Source organism: Haemaphysalis longicornis, unplaced genomic scaffold, assembly GCF_048455015.1.
Source record: "Haemaphysalis longicornis isolate Haplotype H1 unplaced genomic scaffold, Haemaphysalis longicornis Haplotype H1 scaffold_6, whole genome shotgun sequence".
In the NCBI taxonomy this organism is placed as follows: domain Eukaryota; kingdom Metazoa; phylum Arthropoda; class Arachnida; order Ixodida; family Ixodidae; genus Haemaphysalis; species Haemaphysalis longicornis.
In genome coordinates this window covers 144,438,932-144,457,947 of record NW_027526407.1, presented here as the reverse complement: position 1 = coordinate 144,457,947, position 19,016 = coordinate 144,438,932, and the positions used below count along the sequence as shown (strand labels likewise).

Below are 19,016 nucleotides of genomic sequence, written 5' to 3'. Positions count from 1 at the left end.
CCCCGTACAGGCCGACCCAATTCAACCAGACCCGCAAAAGCTCTGAACTTGTATGAACCTGTTTAGGACCCTCTATCACAGGTCTACCCCTTCTGCTTGTCTATAGTGCAAGTCACTTTTTCCATTTCCAATCAATATAGGCATTCGTAAATTGTCATGCATCAATTGTTTTCATGCAGCTGGTAACTATTTGGTGTATATATTTGCATTTAAAATTAGTAATTGAAGAGAAGCATCTGAACACAGGGAAAACATTTATTTCTTGCGCACGTCTTGGACGAGCTCCCCAATGTAATAGTTCATCCGCTTGCGCCGGTCTGCCGGCGCAGCCTTTTCCGTTGGGTGAAGAGCGATGAAGTGGTCGAAAGCCCCTTCAAAAACAAAGAATAATGTAGTGATGTGTAAGTTTGCCCTATACATACAAAATGTTTGACTGTGTAAGTTTGCCCTACACATACAAAATGTTTGACTCAAAGCATATACTTACACCCCAGCGCCTCCACCTTCTGCGGAGTCATGGCGAGCTTCGCAGGGGGGGGCCCTTCCTTCGCGTGAATGAAGCGCCGGCAGGGCAGCCCAGTCAAGCTGCGCACTCGCAGCTCTAATGGTGTCCACAGGGACCGGGCCCCCTCTTTGCAAAAGAGGGAGTCGCGAGGGATGCGCAGGAGGTGCTGCCACTTTTCAGACGGCACGAAGTTCTGGTTTCCAATGTGGACCTGCACAGAAAGAGCGCAGGATTGTGGAAAGATTATTAATAAAGGCTGAGCAACACTTGGTAAGTTCAAAAAGAAAACAATTGTATCTTGCATGTTCTGCGACATACCATGCCTTCGATGTCCATGAAAAGTGGCGGCCCCTCCTGTTCCCTTTCGCTGCTTGGCTCCGAGACAGAGGGCTGCACATCATTTCAAAATATGAGAAGTAATTATCAAGGTGTTCTCAAATTTATAAAAAATATAACTACACAGTTACCCAACTACAAGGTCATTTGCCATGGTGCCTCAGTTGCCCGCTACTGTTCCTCGAAACAAGCGTGCCGCTCGTACTTCCACTTTACCCACGCCTTACTTCTGCGATAACAGCTTTTGCTGAAAGGCGAAAGATAACACCGAGTCGTCAGATATCAGTTCAGACGACGACAACACTTCCAATTAATTGGCCTTGAACACTGCCTGCTGCCCACCAGCCAGTTTCGTTTTTGTCCGAAGCTACTTCCTGAGGTCTAGTGTCGCTTTTTAGTAGAACGGTCTATTCTGACCGTCTCCAACAGGCTTGATATTGTTCCTTGTCGAAATTGTTAGGTGGCAGTGCAATGTAGTAGGTTCGTAGTGCTGAACTCACTTCATAGCACGACAGCGCCTGAGTGAAAGCTTGCTGGGCACGATTCTAGCGCATAGTACCTTATTCCTGCAAGCATGGCTATCATAGCAAGCCAGAACATAATAAACCTAAAATGAAAGTGCTGCGTCAACAAGCATCAAACACAGAATCGGCTTTCAACTCCAACCAGATTTTTTCACATCGCTTGCTTGCCTACGATATTGTGCTTGTCATAATCATTGACAAGGTGTTCGGTCATCGTGGGGCGTGGTCATCACGCATCACTGCTACCGACGAAGAATGTGTGCCACTAAATGTTCCGCATCAGTGCTCATCAGGGCACGAATGATGTACCGGCGAACGATTTTAGATGGTCAAGCTTGCACTGACACTGATAATCCCAGAAATCAGCTTAAAATGTCATATTCAAAAACACGCCCTAGAAAAAAAATGTGGCCGTGCGCGGAACAGTTTTTCAGATATAAAAAAAATTGTTAGCACGTGCGGTCCTCGTGTCATGCGGTGAAGCCCAACCTCCAATTCAATATGTGCAATTCCGGGTGGTTCCATGGAAGAAATCTGGCGGTTTCACATTATCAAAGGCACCAATTTGCCCCACGTAATGTAAAAACGTCTTGCCAATGACTGACTTTGCATTTACAGCCAGCACAATAATTTGGACAAGCATGCGATGAGGAAAAACATGCATGAAGTTGAAAACAGAACTGCGTGGTTGATGCTTGTTGGCGTTCACGGTCAGTTATCTCTAAAAACATAACATAAAGTTGAGCCTTATCATCACCTTCTGACTAGCAATTCCAGCCTTGCTTGCAATAATGAGGAGCAATGCGCTAGAATCATGCCCTACTTTGGCTGAGTAGCTGTTGCCCGGTAAAAAAGATCAGCACAATGAGCCTCCTCAATTGCAGCGCCACCTAACATTTATGAAATGAAACAGCACAAAAACTTGTCGGAGACTCCGTCCGAATAGACAGTTCAACTAAGCAGCAACACTAGACCCCCGGAGATACCCTCGTATCGAAACGAAACTGGAAGGCGATGAGCTGGCAGTGTGTAAGGCCGGTTTGAAGCGCTAACCTCGTCGGAACAGATATTTGGCGACTGGGTGTGACCTTTTGACTTGCATCTAAAGTTCTTATTGCACAAATCGGGTTAGGGTTCAATGAAATCAGGAGAAGCATGCTTTGTTCGAGGATGTCACGGACGCTCATGGTGCCATGGCAGGTAGCCTTGAAGTTGGATAACTGCGTAGCAGCACTAAATATGAATCACGCGATGCAGAAACGAAACCGAAACTGTTGTAAACTGTTCGCGAATGGTCCTGGGGTAAGTAGAACTACCACACAACTTAGAACGTGTGAAAAGGCAATAAAACTGCCTAAAATCATCAAGTAGCTTCGCAAGCAGGCACTGCTTGACATTTTCAGCCGTTTTCTGGGATTATCACAGTCAGAGTGCAAACTTGACGATCGAGAAGCATTTGCCAGTACGTCATTCACACCCTGATAACAAACGCCGAACACTGATGCGGAATAATTAAGAGTGGCACACATTCTTCGTTGGTAGCAGACTCGTGATGACCACGCCCCTTTTTCACACCCACATGATTCAAACTCGCGTCAAAAATCATGTAGAAATAAAAAAAAACTGATTTTGAAAGGCCATTTTCTGATCTAACTCCAAACAGCTTTACTTGTTCGAGCAGCGCCTGGAGCGCTATGAAAAGGCACTCCCAAAGTATCATTCAAATTGAATGATTTTGAACAGGTGCGGTGAGGGAATAGTTAAGAAGCCAAAATGCCTCCCGCTGTCTATGCAACATGCCAGGGTAGAGTGGCTTGCAAAGGGTCATGTCATTGCCTTCTGTATTTTACAATGCCAAACACATCGTGCGCTTCCCAGTGGGAGCGAGGGGTACGCCTACAATGCCCACCTGTCGTAAGATGGGGCCCAAAGCTGACCCGCGATCAACCAACTGTAGCTGAATTCGAGAGCTGCTTGTGCCTGGTTGCCAAGGCACCCGATTTTGAGATTGCCAAAGTAATAGCGCTCGCGCCAGCAATACAAAACTCAGATCCGCGGCGAAGCACGTTTTGCTAACGTTGCCGCTTTCCACCACACGTCACCCCGAGATGAACTGGTCACGTGACTGAAGTGCCGGGAAGGCTACAGATTGGGGGAGAATGGCCGGAGTAGGAGAGGGCTTCGTCGGCCAGTCCGGGATGATGCTTTCGGCATTGTAAAAATACAGGAGGCGATGGTCAAGCACAACTACACCAGTGCAATGATGAGATTCGCATGGAACTGAACAGGCAATATCTGGGGAGGCTAATGAGTAATGGAGGACATACAATACACAGCTGCATTTTCCCACCCGTCCGAGCCGCAACGGTGGCACGTTGAGACGTACACCCTACACCAGTATTTAGAATGGCATGCAGAGCTTACCTGAGCAGAGCCGCTTGCCGACGGACCGGCTGCCGCGGGCATTTGTGGAGGCTGCTGGGCTGGTGACTGCACGAGAAGTAACGCAGGACACACAATACACAGCTGTTTTTTGCCACCCGTCCTAGCCGCAACGGTGGCACGTTAAGACGTACACCCTACACCAGTATCTAGAATGGCATGCCACTTTACCTGATCAGAGCCGCTTGCCGACGTACCGGCTGCCGCGTGCATTTCTGGAGGCCGCTGGGCTGGTGACTGCACGAGAAGTAACGCAGGAAACACAATACACAGTTTTTTGCCACCCGTCCTAGCCGCAACGGTGGCACGTTAAGACGTACACCCTACACCAGTATCTAGAATGGCATGCCACTTTACCTGAGCAGAGCCGCTTGCCGACGTACCGGCTGCCGCGTGCATTTCTGGAGGCCGCTGGGCTGGTGACTGCACGAGAAGTAACGCAGGACACAATACACAGCTGTTTTTTGCCACCTGTCCGAGCCGCAACGGTGGCACGTTGAGACGTACACCCTACACCAGTATCTAGAATGGCATGCCACTTTACCTGAGCAGAGCCGCTTGCCGACGTACCGGCTGCCGCGTGCATTTCTGGAGGCCGCTGGGCTGGTGACTGCACGAGAAGTAACGCAGGAAACACAATACACAGTTTTTTGCCACCCGTCCTAGCCGCAACGGTGGCACGTTAAGACGTACACCCTACACCAGTATCTAGAATGGCATGCCACTTTACCTGAGCAGAGCCGCTTGCCGACGTACCGGCTGGCGCGTGCATTTCTGGAGGCCGCTGGGCTGGTGACTGCACGAGAAGTAACGCAGGACACACAATACACAGCTGTTTTTTGCCACCCGTCCAAGCCGCAACGGTGGCACGTTGAGACGTACACCCTACACCAGTATCTAGAATGGCATGCCACTTTACCTGAGCAAAGCCGCTTGCCGACGTACCGGCTGCCGCGTGCATTTCTGGAGGCCGCTGGGCTGGTGACTGCACGACAAGTAACGCAGGACACACAATACACAGTTTTTTGCCACCCGTCCTAGCCGCAACGGTGGCACGTTAAGACGTACACCCTACACCAGTATCTAGAATAGCATGCCACTTTACCTGAGCAGAGCCGCTTGCCGACGTACCGGCTGCCGCGTGCATTTCTGGAGGCCGCTGGGCTGGTGACTGCACGAGAAGTAACGCAGGACACACAATACACAGCTGTTTTTTGCCACCCGTCCGAGCCGCAACGGTGGCACGTTGAGACGTACACCCTACACCAGTATCTAGAATGGCATGCCACTTTACCTGAGCAGAGCCGCTTGCCGACGTACCGGCTGCCGCGTGCATTTCTGGAGGCCGCTGGGCTGGTGACTGCACGAGAAGTAACGCAGGAGACACAATACACAGCTGTTTTTTGCCACCCGTCCGAGCCGCAACGGTGGCACGTTGAGACGTACACCCTACACCAGTATCTAGAATGGCATGCCACTTTACCTGAGCAGAGCCGCTTGCCGACGTACCGGCTGCCGCGTGCATTTCTGGAGGCCGCTGGGCTGGTGACTGCACGAGAAGTAACGCAGGACACACAATACACAGCTGTTTTTTGCCACCCGTCCAAGCCGCAACGGTGGCACGTTGAGACGTACACCCTACACCAGTATCTAGAATGGCATGCCACTTTACCTGAGCAGAGCCGCTTGCCGACGTACCGGCTGCCGCGTGCATTTCTGGAGGCCGCTGGGCTGGTGACTGCACGAGAAGTAACGCAGGACACACAATACACAGCTGTTTTTTGCCACCCGTCCGAGCCGCAACGGTGGCACGTTGAGACGTACACCCTACACCAGTATCTAGAATGGCATGCCACTTTACCTGAGCAGAGCCGCTTGCCGACGTACCGGCTGCCGCGTGCATTTCTGGAGACCGCTGGGCTGGTGACTGCACGAGAAGTAACGCAGGAGACACAATACACAGCTGTTTTTTGCCACCCGTCCGAGCCGCAACGGTGGCACGTTGAGACGTACACCCTACACCAGTATCTAGAATGGCATGCCACTTTACCTGAGCAGAGCCGCTTGCCGACGTACCGGCTGCCGCGTGCATTTCTGGAGGCCGCTGGGCTGGTGACTGCACGAGAAGTAACGCAGGACACACAATACACAGCTGTTTTTTGCCACCCGTCCAAGCCGCAACGGTGGCACGTTGAGACGTACACCCTACACCAGTATCTAGAATGGCATGCCACTTTACCTGAGCAGAGCCGCTTGCCGACGTACCGGCTGCCGCGTGCATTTCTGGAGGCCGCTGGGCTGGTGACTGCACGAGAAGTAACGCAGGACACACAATACACAGCTGTTTTTTGCCACCCGTCCGAGCCGCAACGGTGGCACGTTGAGACGTACACCCTATACCAGTACCTAGAATGGCATCCCACTTTACCTTAGCAAAACTGCTTGCCAATGGGCCAGCTCCCATGTTCACATTGAAAGACTGCTGGACAGTGGGCTGCATCATTAGGAGTAACGCAGCTGTTTTTGTCCCCTGTACTAGCACCAACTTCAGCACGTGGAAACTTACAGCTTCAGATTACAGACTCTTTCAACCCAGATACATCCATCCATTTAGATCACCACTTCCTTGGACAGCCTAGTTGTATACATCATGCTTTTGACACCACCAGTTATTTTTAATTTTTAACCCTTGCACTGAACTTTGAGTACAAATACTGAAGCCTCTGTAGGTCTTCTCCAGACTCGCAAAGACAAAAGGACAATGTAGAAATTGCTTCATTTCTACAGATAATGTAAGAACTAATGGGAGTAGCCAGAAGTAGAAAGTTGGACTTTATACAAAGGAAGTTTGCACAATGACCCAATGAGCTTCATAATGAGCAGAAAATGCACTGCACAGAATATCTAACAGGACATACATACAGCAGTACTTACTTGTGCACAGCCTCCAGAACCAGAAGGGCCCGCAGCTGTCTCTTCTATATCACTTGAAGCTTGAACCCAGTGGTCCAACTGAATGTACAAAGAGGTGCAAGAAAATTTCTAGAACTGCCAATGATTAGCACAGGGGATGAAAGCAGTAACCTGCTGTGACATAGGTGTCTACCTTACCACTTGATAAGCTGATCGAAGTTTGTACGGGCTAAACTACTTTTACTACAGTTCTGCACTCATACTGAATGAGTCCCCCGATTCTGTCTCTAGGCTTTTTAAAGCAAAGCTTTCCACCACTACCAGCCAACAATTCCTCCGTGACGTGCGCTACAAGAACGCAGATCAGAAGGAGGGCGGTTTTCACTCGTGAAGGTCAGTGTAGATGGCGAGGCGATAGGGTGATTTTACCCAGCTTTGCCTGCATGCAGCTGCCTGCTTGCAACGGCGGGCACATTGGAGGGACGACTTTGTCTTCTGCTTTAGCAACAGTTGTTTTTGGCCTGCTCTGGCATGCTTCGTGTTCATTGCACTCTCCCTTTGCAAACTTGATTAACTTGTTCAACAGCCCCTCCTAAGTAGGCCAGACCCGACAGAATTAAGTTGTCGTACAGCAAAGATGCGTTAAGGATTGGTAAATACCCTGCCATCGTTTGGGTACCGCTGCCATAGGTCAGGCCTGGGGGTATCTGCCAGGTCCAGCAGCCTCTCTGTAAAAGACAGTAACAGTTAATAAGACAACAGGCCCTCATTATTTTCCACGCCGAAACTACTAATTTGTACTTTTTAGGTAATACTACTACGGTACAACAAAACTAAAGGACACAAAAAGAATTCTAAGTGATATCCACACACTAAGTTCCAGACGCCACTCTTGTTTCTTTCCATACACCAATCAGAAACCTCTTACAAAAAGAGGCTTGGACTTACCAATTTTTGTGTAAACCAGCTCTTGAAGGCGGCGGTTGCATCCCCGTTCTTCAAGCAGCTGGTCCTCGAGGAGCCTGATTCTTTTCTGAGCGGTGTTTAGAGCTCTCCTCTCAACAAGCTCGTCATCATCAGTGTTGTCCGAGGACTCCGGCCGCTTCCTCTTTTTCAAGATGCAGCGCTGTTTGTGTGCCCTTGCCGCCAGGACTCTTTTCTTCTTTTCCTGGTTGGCTTTCCTTGGCTTCTCTTTTTGCTGTGCGAAAAAAAAAACTACTTAGGTGAAGTATTTGTATGTGGCATACATCTGCCACCAATGACGTGACAAAAAAGGGCAAAACAGGACTACTGCTGGCACAGCCCATCCTGCAACGTGCAGGCAATCTGCCATAGTCAATCCCTAAAAGCATTTACAAATTTGAAAAATAAATTAATCCCAAGAAGCTATTGATGCCTTTTCGTAATAAGGTGCTACTGGAGCAGTGCACCACAAATTATACCTTTGGAGGAGCCGAGACTTCTTGCGCTGGTGGATCAAAAATGACGTCCGGAACTGCTATTTTCTTCTTTGTCATTCGAAGAATCAGGTCCGGTCTGGTTGCTGCAAAAATTCACAAAACTTTACAGTTTGTGTGCATTAGCAGTACAAAGCACAACATCAAAACCAAAAATCAAGCCCACGGAGAATGCAACTTGGGATGATAGCTCCATTATCAGAGGCGCAACCCCTACACAAGATACAGTATTGGAGTGTTGCCAAATCAGCCGGTTTTCCTTTCGTCGGTATGATATGATACAAATTTCACCGTCGGCTCTGTCGGAACGGAACGCTAAGATCTCAGCTGGGTTACGTCTGGAAAGAACGCTAGCCACAGCGAACAGTTTATGGGAACCTTCAAAGGATGTATTTTGTTTAAAATATTGGGTTTACAAGAGCGTTTAACTCTCAGATGTTCTTAAAATGACGTCACTGCTAGTTGTGCTGCCAACCGATTGCTTCTGATGTGCCTCAAAATGAGCATTTCAAAGGTGTCTCCTAAATTATAAACAATGAATTATGAAAATATCTTGAATTTACGTTTTAGAAGGTTGGTGAATCTAATAAAATCAAGGAACGGCAAATGCATTTTCTCTTCCCTTTAAAAGAATGGGTCACACCGCAATGGGTGGGTGTTCGCCAGCCCAGGTCATGTTTATAGACAATTGGGTGAAACCAAACACACACTACAAAGACCCTAAAGACCAAAAATAAGTCCTTGTACTCACCGCCAAGCATGAGCACGTCGCCGTCATAGTACCCTTCCTCCCGGTCCTCCCGGCTGCCGTCTGCTGGTGCCAAAGATCGCCAATACACCTTCCTGTCCTTCGCGAGGTCCTCCAACCCTTCTGGGCTGAATTTTTTTATCAGCCCAACTGGGACGAGGGCTTTTGCCCCGTCATGGTAACGCACGTATGCGTACGTGGGAGCGGGCATTGCCTGGAATTGCAAGTGTACCACTCAAAATGGAAGTGTGCAAGCCAAGCCACATGATTGCAGGCAATGCGGAAATAAAGGGGCGGAACAAATGGCCCCATAATAGGAAAAGCTGCAGCTTTCTGTGTTGATATGAAGAGTCACTGTTATTGATTAATCATGATAAATAGTTTTAAATTTGAATATAAATTTAAATCACTTTTAATTGTCGTGCAAGGGCAACTGGCCTTCGAATAGTTCGACCTGCCTATCTTCTTAATTTTTGTTAATGTTAGAATTGTGCCAGTAATTTTTCCAGCCCACACAATGCTTGCAGTTAATGTATATTATTGGAGACAAATTCTCGTGGTATAGAGATTGTTTGCTACAAGCTCTGCACCCGCGAAATGACTCGGCCATTGCTCCGATACACAAAGGCGCATTCTTGGCGGCCAGCTCATTGTTCAATTTCCAAGCCACTGCATAACGAACGCAATACATTGCAGTGCCATCATAACTTAGACGGCATGCATTTATTTTTGTCTTCATTTGTGGCGAGTTTTCTTCAAAAAAGCGTGATGACCTCAACAGCATGCCTTACGAGGGCGTGCTCGCGGTTCCCGCGCAAGCACTTGCCTGCCGCAGCTACAGGCAGCTACGCGCCGCATTGCTGTCAACGCGACCAACACCTTCAGCTGCAGCGGCGGTAGTACTTTCAGTCCTTGCAACGCTCTTGCGGCATGGCGGCAAGGCAAGCATGCGAGCGAGAAGAGAGCAACATATCGCAGTGGAACACGCAGCCTCGCTCCCGCCATCTCAACTGCGCATGTCCGCGCGTTTTCGAAGGCCGCTGTCAGTTTACGGCACCGGTATCTTCGGCCGTGCGCTCCGCGGTTTGCATTTGAATTGTCCATGACTGTACGGCATCTGGAGCGGGAACAGGGATCAAACGTTGACGTAGCCCTTGTTTTCAGCTTTAAATGAACAAGAATGTCCTTAAAACTCGAGTTTCCGCGCCTGCAGGATAATCTGCGTACACAATGCTCGCCGCACACGCGTGAATGTGCCGCTATCAAAACAGGCGCGTAGCGAGCAATCACATCGACAAGAAAAATGAGATGGACGGGGACACAATGCAATGTTTGCTGTGGGATAAATCGATAGTATGTACTACGTACCAGGGGTCTCCGAACAAGATGATGCAAAAAAAGCTGCGCACCACTGCAAGCCAGCCAAAACTCTCAGGCGGAATGCCGGGCCAGATCCCCGGATGCTGTACAGTTGTTACTGCAGGGCCGCAGCGTCGTAGCAACGTCGTGGTAGCGCTCGTTTGAAGTTGTAAATTAATAGTGGTATGTTTAATATAAATATTATTTACGTAATACCGTATTAGAGGTGGTAAAACATTTGCATATAGTTCAAGTTTAGGTGAGCCAGCTGCAATCCGCTGGCTCACGACCGCAGCCTGGCTAGAGTGTGCTAGAAGAGGTAAGTGGGACGAGCCGCAGGCTCCGCGCCTGCTTCGTCGCGAAGCACAGTGGGTGGAAAGTTGGTGCGGCGGCGCTGCAGTCGCAGTAGATTGTGTTGTGCCGGTGCGAACTGCAAGCGGCGGCATAGATCAGAGGTCCCACAGTCGTTTTCAGTCATTTGTTTTAGAAATTTACGGCACCGCTGCTTCTGTTTACCACTCTGTGTTAACTGTTGTGATGTGATCAGCCTTTAGTTTTTAATTTTACCGTCCTCGGCATGCCCTTAGTCACGTCGCCCGCTGCGCCCTCTGTTCAATCTACAGTCGCCGCTTCAGCTGGAGCGTCCCACTCAACTCCTTCTAGTACACTCGAGCCTGGCTATGCAGCCGGCCCCAAACTGCCAAAACTCATTTTCTATTGTGCGCAATAACGAGAGCTCGCCTGCGTTCATCTCGCGCAGGGTCTTTTCCTTGTTGCTCCTTTCATTGATTAGTATCCGTGTGTGCGCCTGTCATGCATCCGATATCGGAAAAGAATAGACGCAAGTCTTACATGCACAAAGGTCGGCCGTTTGTCTTGCCGCGCTCAACGGCGTGGAGGTTGCGGCGTGTAGCGTGGTTGCCCCAACAGCCAGCATCAGGAAATGCCGAAGCTCCTTTGCCCAGGGAGCCAAGAATAGACCCTGTACCAACTGGCTGTACCGACTGCCTGCAGACCGAAGATCTGTTGGGTTCTACGTCGGCGGCTGCTGCCCCACCGTGCCATCCAGCGTGCCAAGATGAAGCCCAAACAAATGCTGGAGTGCCCAATGTGCCGCTCGCTGATGATGAACCGAGCCGTGACGAACCTCCTTTGCCCTCATTCTTTGACTCAGCCAGTGCGTTCGCTACCTGTCTTGATGAGTACGGAAACGATACGCTACCAAGTTCAACGACAACCAAGGCCATGGCCATCGTCCTCATTATGGCATTCGTTGTTGCCCACAACTTACCCTGGACCGCACTGGATGACCTGTTGCGGCTTATTGACGCCCTTTTCGGGTCAAAGCAAGCATTGCTGCCTACAAGCAAGTATCTTTTCAGAAAGTTATGGGCGGAGCACTCTGACAAGAGCGCACAGCGTCACTATTACTGTGATGCGTGTGGCGGCGTCCAGACGCCGACTGCAAGTAACGGGCTGTACTGCCATCACTGTAAAACAACAACGAGTCAGGCGCAAGCGCACTACAAGGGACGATTCTTCACAATATTCGACATCAAGGAGCAAATTCGGCACATCATATCGAAAACAAAAGACTCCCTCGGAAAAAATTTGATGGAAATAAAAAACAAACTCTTATCAAGTTCCAACGTCATCACGGACATAGTTGATGGAAAAGTTTACAGAAATCTCTGGAAGAGTGGTGCATTAAGCTTTGGGGACCTCACCATCATGTTTAACACAGATGGCAGCCCTATCTACAAGTCTTCAAATGTGTCAGTGTGGCCTATACAATTCATTGTAAATGAGCTGCCAACAGGAGAGCGATTTCAACATGCTGGTGTCGGAGGACTGTGGTTTGGGGCTCAACACCCAGACATGCTTGCTTTTCTGGACAAGTTCGTCGACTGCATCAATTCAATAGGCACGCTAACATGGCAACATGCATCTGGAACAGTACAATCCAAGGTGCATGTCATCTGCTGCTCTGTTGACTCCCCAGCCCGAGCCCTCGTCTGCAACCAAAACCAGTTTAATGGCCAATTCGGCTGTCAGTGGTGCTTGGCATTTGCTTCACGTCAGGAAGGTATGTTTTCAGTCTTGTGTACCTGCTTTATGCCTGCTGGTGCCTTATTGCACGGGAACTTGTGAAAGGCCAGAAAATAAGCACGAGCTATCAGAATCATTGTACGCTTCCATAGGGAACTCCTGCTTTTAACTGTACTGTACACAAGCTTGCAGTGTGTGTGCGCCACATTATCATACGTGTACAAGCAAAGTAACAGCACCAACAGCACGTAAAAGATTACGTATTCATTTCTTTCCCTTGCATGTTTTTTTTCTGCTTTACAAGGGCCAGGTGGAAGTCAAATAAGACAGGCTGCAGTTTTTAATGTGTCTCTGTGGAACGGTATTTTCAATTTCAGGTGCATACCGCTACCTGGGGAAAACGCCATCGACTGCACGGTCGTCCCAAGGGGTCTTGGCAAACATGAAGCTTGCTCTAAGTGAGCAGGTCCCTGTCAATGGGCTCAAGGGGCTGTCGCCACTCGTCAACTTGCCAGGCTATGACCTTGTCCGAGGTCAAGCAGTGGAATACATGCACAGTGTTCTTCTTGGCGTGTCGAGGCAGGTGGCAAGCTTTTGGTTTGATACGTCCAATTCCAACAAGACCTATTACATAGGTAACACCGTTTTCATTGCATTTGCACACAATTGCTACGGAGTGGAAAGTGTAAAAATGGGATGCTACTTCAGAAATTTTTGGCTTTGCCTTGGTTGGATATCACTGCCTTTATAATCGCAACTCTCTTGCCCAACAGTGCAAACTGAGAAATACTATATCTTGTTCTTGAATTCATATTTAGTACCGCCAGTTAACTCTTTTATGACCCCGGGAAATTTAATTGATTTTTAGGGGTCGAAGAAAACATTTTTGTATGCTAAAAAAGTTGGTTAGGCAGTAATTACAGAAACACAAAATGCAGATTATTTAACAACCTTTCCAATAACGCGAGTTTTTAGATGTTTTCATGCATCATAGTTGTGAAAAAAATATCAAAATCACACTTTTTGGCAAGTTGTCAAAGAAAACGATAAGAAAGAAGACTATAACAAACCACCAGTAGTAGAAAAAAATTAGAATATACATTTTGTTGGGAAAATTTAAAAACATGCCCTAGAAAATATGTCCTCGTGCGCAGAACAGTTTGTCAGATATTTTAAAAAAGTGAGCATGTGTGGTGCTTGTGCGATGCGGTGAAGCCCAGCCTCCATTTTAAAATGTGCAATTTCGGGTGGTTCCCTGGAAGAAATGTTCACGGTTCGACATTATCAGAGGCACCAATTTGCCCCCACATAATCTAAAAACATCTTGTCAATGACTAACTTTGCATTTATGGCCACCACAGTATTGGGACAAGCACGCTATGCAGAAAAACATTTATGAAATTGAAAACGCTACCCCTTCGTTGATGCTTCTTGACGTTCACTTTCAGTTATCGCTCAAAACATAGACGTGCGCTTTATTATGGTCTTCTGACTCACTATTGTAGCCTTGCTTGCCGGAATGAGGTGCGATGCGCTAGAATTCGTGCCCAGCAAACTTTGGCTGAGTAGCTGTTGCGCGATAAAAAAGATATGCATACGAGCCTCCTGCATATCAGTGCCACCTAACATTTCTGAAATGAAACAGTACAAAACTTATTGGAGATTCCGTCTGAATAAACAGTTCAACTAAGAAGCAACACTAGGTTTTTGATTTGATTCTAGAATTTAACTCACCGGCACAATGCAGCTGGTGATGAGGCGTGCCATATGAAAGGCTCTGGGTTAATTTTGACCACCTGGGGATCTGTAACGCGCACCGAAATCTCATACACAAGCATTTTTGCTTATCGCCTCCATCAAAAAAGTGGCTGCCGCGGCCGGGTATCGAGCCCACTTCCTCGTACTCAGCAGTACAACGCCTTGGCCACGGAGCACCGCGGCGGGTCCAAGCAACACTAGACCTAAAGAGATACCCTCAATGGATACGAAACTGGCAGGTGAACAGCTGGCTGTGTGCAAGGCCAGTTTGAAACGTTCTTCTCATCGGAACAGATATCGGGCAACTGGGTGTTATCATTCCACTTGCATCGGAAGTTCTTATCGCAGAAATGAGGTTAGGGTTTGGTGAAATCAGGAGCAGCATGCTTTTTTTTGAGAATCAGTCGTGGACGGTCAAGGCTCCATGGCAGGTAGCCTTGAAGTTGGGTAACTGCGTAGTAGCGCCAAATGTGAATTTGGTGGTGCAGAAGCGAACCCGAAACTGTTGTAAACTGTTTATGAATGGTCCTGTGGTAAGTAGAACTACAACACAACTTAGAACGTGTGCAAAAGCAATAAAACTGCCTAAAACTGTAAAGTAGCTTTGCAAACAGGCACTGCTTGACATTTTCAGCCAATTTCTTGGATTATTACCGTCAGAATGCGAACCTGACGATTGAAAATCATCTGATTCAGCGTTCATGCCCAGATAACAAAAACCAAACGCTGATTTAGAGTAATTACAAGTGGCACGCATTCTTCGTTGGTAGCAGTGACGTGCGATGATCACGCCCCTTTTCCATACCCAGGTGATGCAAATGCGTGAAAAAACTCACATTTTTGTCGCAAAAATGGAAACGAAAGTCATTTTGAAAGGGCATTTTCTGAGCTAACTCTAAATAGCTTTACTTGTTCCAGCAACGCCTGGAATGCTATGAAAACGGGCTACTAAAGTATCGTTCAACTTGAATGATGTTGAATAGGCGCGTTAACGAAAGAAATAAATGTGTTTGTGTACAGGGAGATCTATTTGAACTAACTATTTGCAGGCTGTCCCCCAAAGCTCTCGAAGGTGGTCCAACGTCTGACAGCAATTAAACCACCTGACCTGATCACACGTTTGCCAAGGTCAATTCGGGAACGGTCCTACTGGAAAGCAACTGAGTGGAAGCACTGGCTCTTGTACTACAGCCTGCCTTGCTGCATTCAAATCCTCCCACATCAGTACTGGAGCCATTTTGCCCTCCTCGTGGCAGCAGTGTTTACACTGCTGTCTGACAAGCTGACAGCTACTGACATTGCTTATGCTGGTATGCTTTATTCGAATTTTCTTGGATTGAAGTTTTACTTCTAAGAATTGCCAAGCATGAAAACGCATATGTGAGATTTAATTTCAGATTCTGTAATTTACAATATTTCATTCCTACTGCCTTACAGTATATCTTGACTTTTATTTCACACAGAAAGCATGCTGCAGAGCTTTGTCGCAAGGGCTGAACGGCTTTATGGACCCACCTTCATGACCTTCAATGTACATTTGTTGCTGCACCTTGGAAACAGTGTGAGGAACTTAGGACCGTTGTGGGCTCACTCAGCCTTCGTATTTGAAGGTGGTAATGGTGCCATCACGAGATGTGTAACAGCTGCGAAGGGTATCCCACGCCAAATCGTTGAACGTGTTGCGATGTCACAGCTGCTGACTGAGTATTTGATCACTAACCCACCGGAAGCACAAGTTTTGGGGCTGTGCCAGGACATGTTGGGCTACAAAAAAGTACAAAGGTCTGAGGTAGTTGACGGTGCACGAGTATTTGGTATACCTAAAGCTTCTGTAGTGCTATCTGCTGCTGAAATCAATGCCCTTGACAGGGGTTGTGATGGCTGGGTGGACGTTGTCGAGTACTTCCGCTTTGGTTACCTTGGCACAATATTTTGGAGTACACAATACACAAGGGCAGTACGGAAGGACAGCAGTGTGTTTCAATGCCAACGAGGTAACTACTTTGTTATTGACCGCATTTTCAAAGTGTCAAGACGTTGCGGAGGGGCAACACTCGTGCTACTTTGCAGAGCTTTAGTTGATATGGACAGTTCACGGAAATTTCCGGCTCATATCATGGAATGTTTTGTTTCTCTTGCACGACCTGTCACTGCAGTTTCAGTGTCATCACTTGCAAGGCCGTGTGTATTGATGAACTTTCCAGATGAAGAAATGCAGTGTGTTTCTGCAGTTCCAAACCTTGTTGAAAGGGATTAAGCCTTTTTTGTGTCTATAAATTTTAGGGGACAGGGCTAAGCACGTATTCATGACGGTATTCATGAGTTGTTGCAATTGATGTTGTAATACTTTCTAAGTTATGCTGTGTGTTATGTTGCCTTTCAGTTTCAGAACGTGAGTTGAGTCGTGTTCCCTTTGAGGAGAGCATTTTACTCAGATTTACATAATTGTGTACAAGAAGGTGCAATGTTGTTATTGATCTCGTTGCTTCTGCATCTCAAAATTGGCATTGCATGATAGCTGGAAGCCATTTTCTCTATTTTAGAAGTGACGTTCTTGTGTTCAGAATAAAACTATTGACGTGCTTTTCTTGTGTATTTTTGGTTCAACCTAATGCAAATCCCACATAATAAATGGGAATTGAATGTGCTCATTTGCGGGTTATTTTATTTAAGCAGAATAAAAAATTTGAGCAAATTTATCAATTTAGTTTTCGGCATTTCCAGCTTGAGCCATCAACACCAATTACTACTGGTCATAAAAAAAACATGTTCATATAAAATGCCAAAGAAATTTCTCAAATATTGCTTCAAGCAAACAATCGCCTTCCTCTATCAAGGCTAATTATTTCAAAGTTCTTGCGAAGTTTACAGTGCTGTGGTGTGGCTTTGGGAGATACCCTCCAGGCCCCACAATCCAGAAGCACACATGGTGAAAGAATGCAGTCATGATTCCAGGATACCAAGAAACAATCAAGAAATGCTTGTGAAGGCAGACAAGCAATTAGCCTAGTGTAAATAAAGTGAGTTACTAGGGGCTTAATATGATCCTGGGATGAGATGGCAACGGAAGTAGATAGTGGAAACTCAAAAAATGCTTATGTACAGTCGTGGAGAATTGAAAACACAAAAATGTTAACCAGAACACGTAAAATCAAAGAATTTGGTTCATGGTGCTGACAATGACAGGGTTGTATATTTAGAGCATCACGTGGCTTTCCAAATATACCACGTTTAAAAATTCTGGTGCTGTTATGGGGTAATGCAACAATGACTCAGACGGAAGTTGCGCTGCTTGTGTGCTCCCATTCACATTTGTGCGTTTGTAATTCATTTGTCCAGGACTACATTATAAGACCACTAAAATAAATGTGAACCTAAACGTGCACTTTGCGTGGTGCGCAATTATTCTTGCAGTGCCATCTTGCATTCCAGTTTTGAGATAGGTGCCAGATGCTTTGCAAGAAAAAAAATATGCTCCTAAAGTGGTGCGCTCAAAACAGTGGGAGCAGAATTGTGGCCTTCGCAGCTTATGTGCTTGGAAATTTACCTGTATCCCAGCAGGGAAGTGATTGACAACTCACGTTGGTTGACCTTCTTTAGAAGAGTTATTTCTGTTTTAAGAATAAATGTCTCTTTTATGAGCCATTTTTTGCAGCTAGGTACCAATAAGTGGCACCACATTGCAGGAACTGCGGGTAGCCGCACATCTTAAGTGAAACTACTGACACTTCCGTGTACCATAGCATAAGCGTAGCCATTTGGTGCATCATCATGTCTTCCCCACCCCCTTTTATTTTTGAGTTTTTGACAGCACTGCTTTCGAAACCCTGTACAAAAATGCATTGTCGCTCAGCATTCCACTGACTCCGAGGTCTAGTACACAAATAACCCAGGCAGTTGAGGAGGATACAATACTAACGATGGAGTCCTAATGAAGCTTAAGCGTGCAAAAAAGAGCTCAGTACAAGTCATGTAGCATGAAATACCTAATAACTTCTAGAAGTATGAGATTGAAACGAGAATATGTAGTGTGCCACAATATTTACCTCTAAAATTTAAAACTGCAAGTGCCAACTTCTCACATCAAAAGTTATTTGTGTACGTTTATTTCTTTGCTTGTGTACTCATTTGGGGGAAATGTTGGCTTAAATTGTCTACAGTGGGATAAATAAGATTTCATTCTTCAAATTTTACTCTTCACATGAGAAGCAAACTTTCATAGCCCGCACTTGCATTGGGAATTTTATTGCGTCATATCACACATTAAAATTAAAGCACTTAATTAATCAGTCTTCTATTTCTTAATTGCAACGCTTAGGCCGGCATTGGCCTGAGCGACGGATTATCACATTGCAACTGATTTGATGAAAGCCAGTCGCTCATAATCTTCTGTTTAGCTGCCCGGCCGAGTTTCACAATTAGGTGCCCCCTGCAGTTGTCTTTCTCCCCAGTGCAGTCCGACATAGCGCGGAAGCGCCCAATATATAGCGGCCCCGTATGAGCTCAAACAAGTATGCTCTGACCCCAGTAAAGCCGCCGATCTAAACCCGTTTGCCGAACCAGTCCTGTCCGCGGTCGAGCAGGCCTGATTTGCACCTGTATACGGAGCCAAACAGGGCCCCGTTAGGCCTGTATGATCGACATACTGGGCCCCGCTAGGCCTGTATGATCGTCATACAGGGCCCCGTTAGGCCTGTATGATCGTCATACAGGGCCCCGTTAGGCCTGTATGGTCGACCATACAGGGCCCCGTTAGGCCTGTATGGTCGACATACAGGGCCCTGTTAGGCCTGTATGATCGTCATACCGGGCCCTGTTAGGCCTGTCTGATGCACAAACAGGGCCCGGTTAGACCTGTATAATTCTCAAACGGGCCTGGTTTAAACCCGTGTAACCTGTACGGCCGTCAGACTGGTCCGGTACGA

The 19,016-nt window shown here is 47.2% G+C and overlaps 1 protein-coding gene and 1 long non-coding RNA gene across 3 annotated transcripts; one reads left to right on the top strand and one right to left on the bottom strand.

Moving 5' to 3' along the window:
* Positions 1-255: 255 nt before the first annotated feature.
* Positions 256-10,504, bottom strand: LOC144143279 (uncharacterized). Its single transcript, XM_077675053.1, has 17 exons — positions 10,294-10,504; positions 8,929-9,139; positions 8,163-8,263; positions 7,669-7,918; positions 7,381-7,448; positions 6,742-6,819; positions 6,047-6,112; positions 5,291-5,356; positions 4,727-4,792; positions 4,538-4,603; positions 4,352-4,417; positions 4,165-4,278; positions 3,979-4,044; positions 3,790-3,855; positions 824-895; positions 488-716; positions 256-371 (listed from the first exon to the last, which is right to left on the bottom strand). The coding sequence occupies exons 2-17, from the start codon at positions 9,134-9,136 to the stop codon at positions 256-258; spliced, it is 1,698 nt and encodes a 565-aa protein (XP_077531179.1). The 5' UTR covers positions 9,137-9,139; positions 10,294-10,504.
* A 565-nt stretch (positions 10,505-11,069) lies between these two features.
* Positions 11,070-17,206, top strand: LOC144141175 (uncharacterized). 2 transcript variants are annotated; one of them, XR_013316457.1, is made up of 4 exons: positions 11,070-12,370; positions 12,711-12,968; positions 15,141-15,401; positions 15,555-17,206. It is a non-coding gene; the product is annotated as an uncharacterized LOC144141175 (long non-coding RNA). The 2 variants fall into 2 exon arrangements; XR_013316456.1 differs by having other exon boundaries at positions 15,141-17,206.
* The last annotated feature ends 1,810 nt before the right edge of the window (positions 17,207-19,016 follow it).

Bases quoted from the DNA above. Each gene is read 5' to 3' on its own strand.
- LOC144143279 (XM_077675053.1), bottom strand. From the start codon at position 9,136: ATGCCCGCTCCCACGTACGCATACGTGCGTTACCATGACGGGGCAAAA. The intron at 7,919-8,162 runs GTATAATTTGTG...TTTTTCGCACAG, and splicing joins AAGTCTCGGCTCCTCCAAAG to CAAAAAGAGAAGCCAAGGAA. The intron at 4,418-4,537 runs GTAAAGTGGCAT...CTTCTCGTGCAG, and splicing joins CGGCAAGCGGCTCTGCTCAG to TCACCAGCCCAGCGGCCTCC.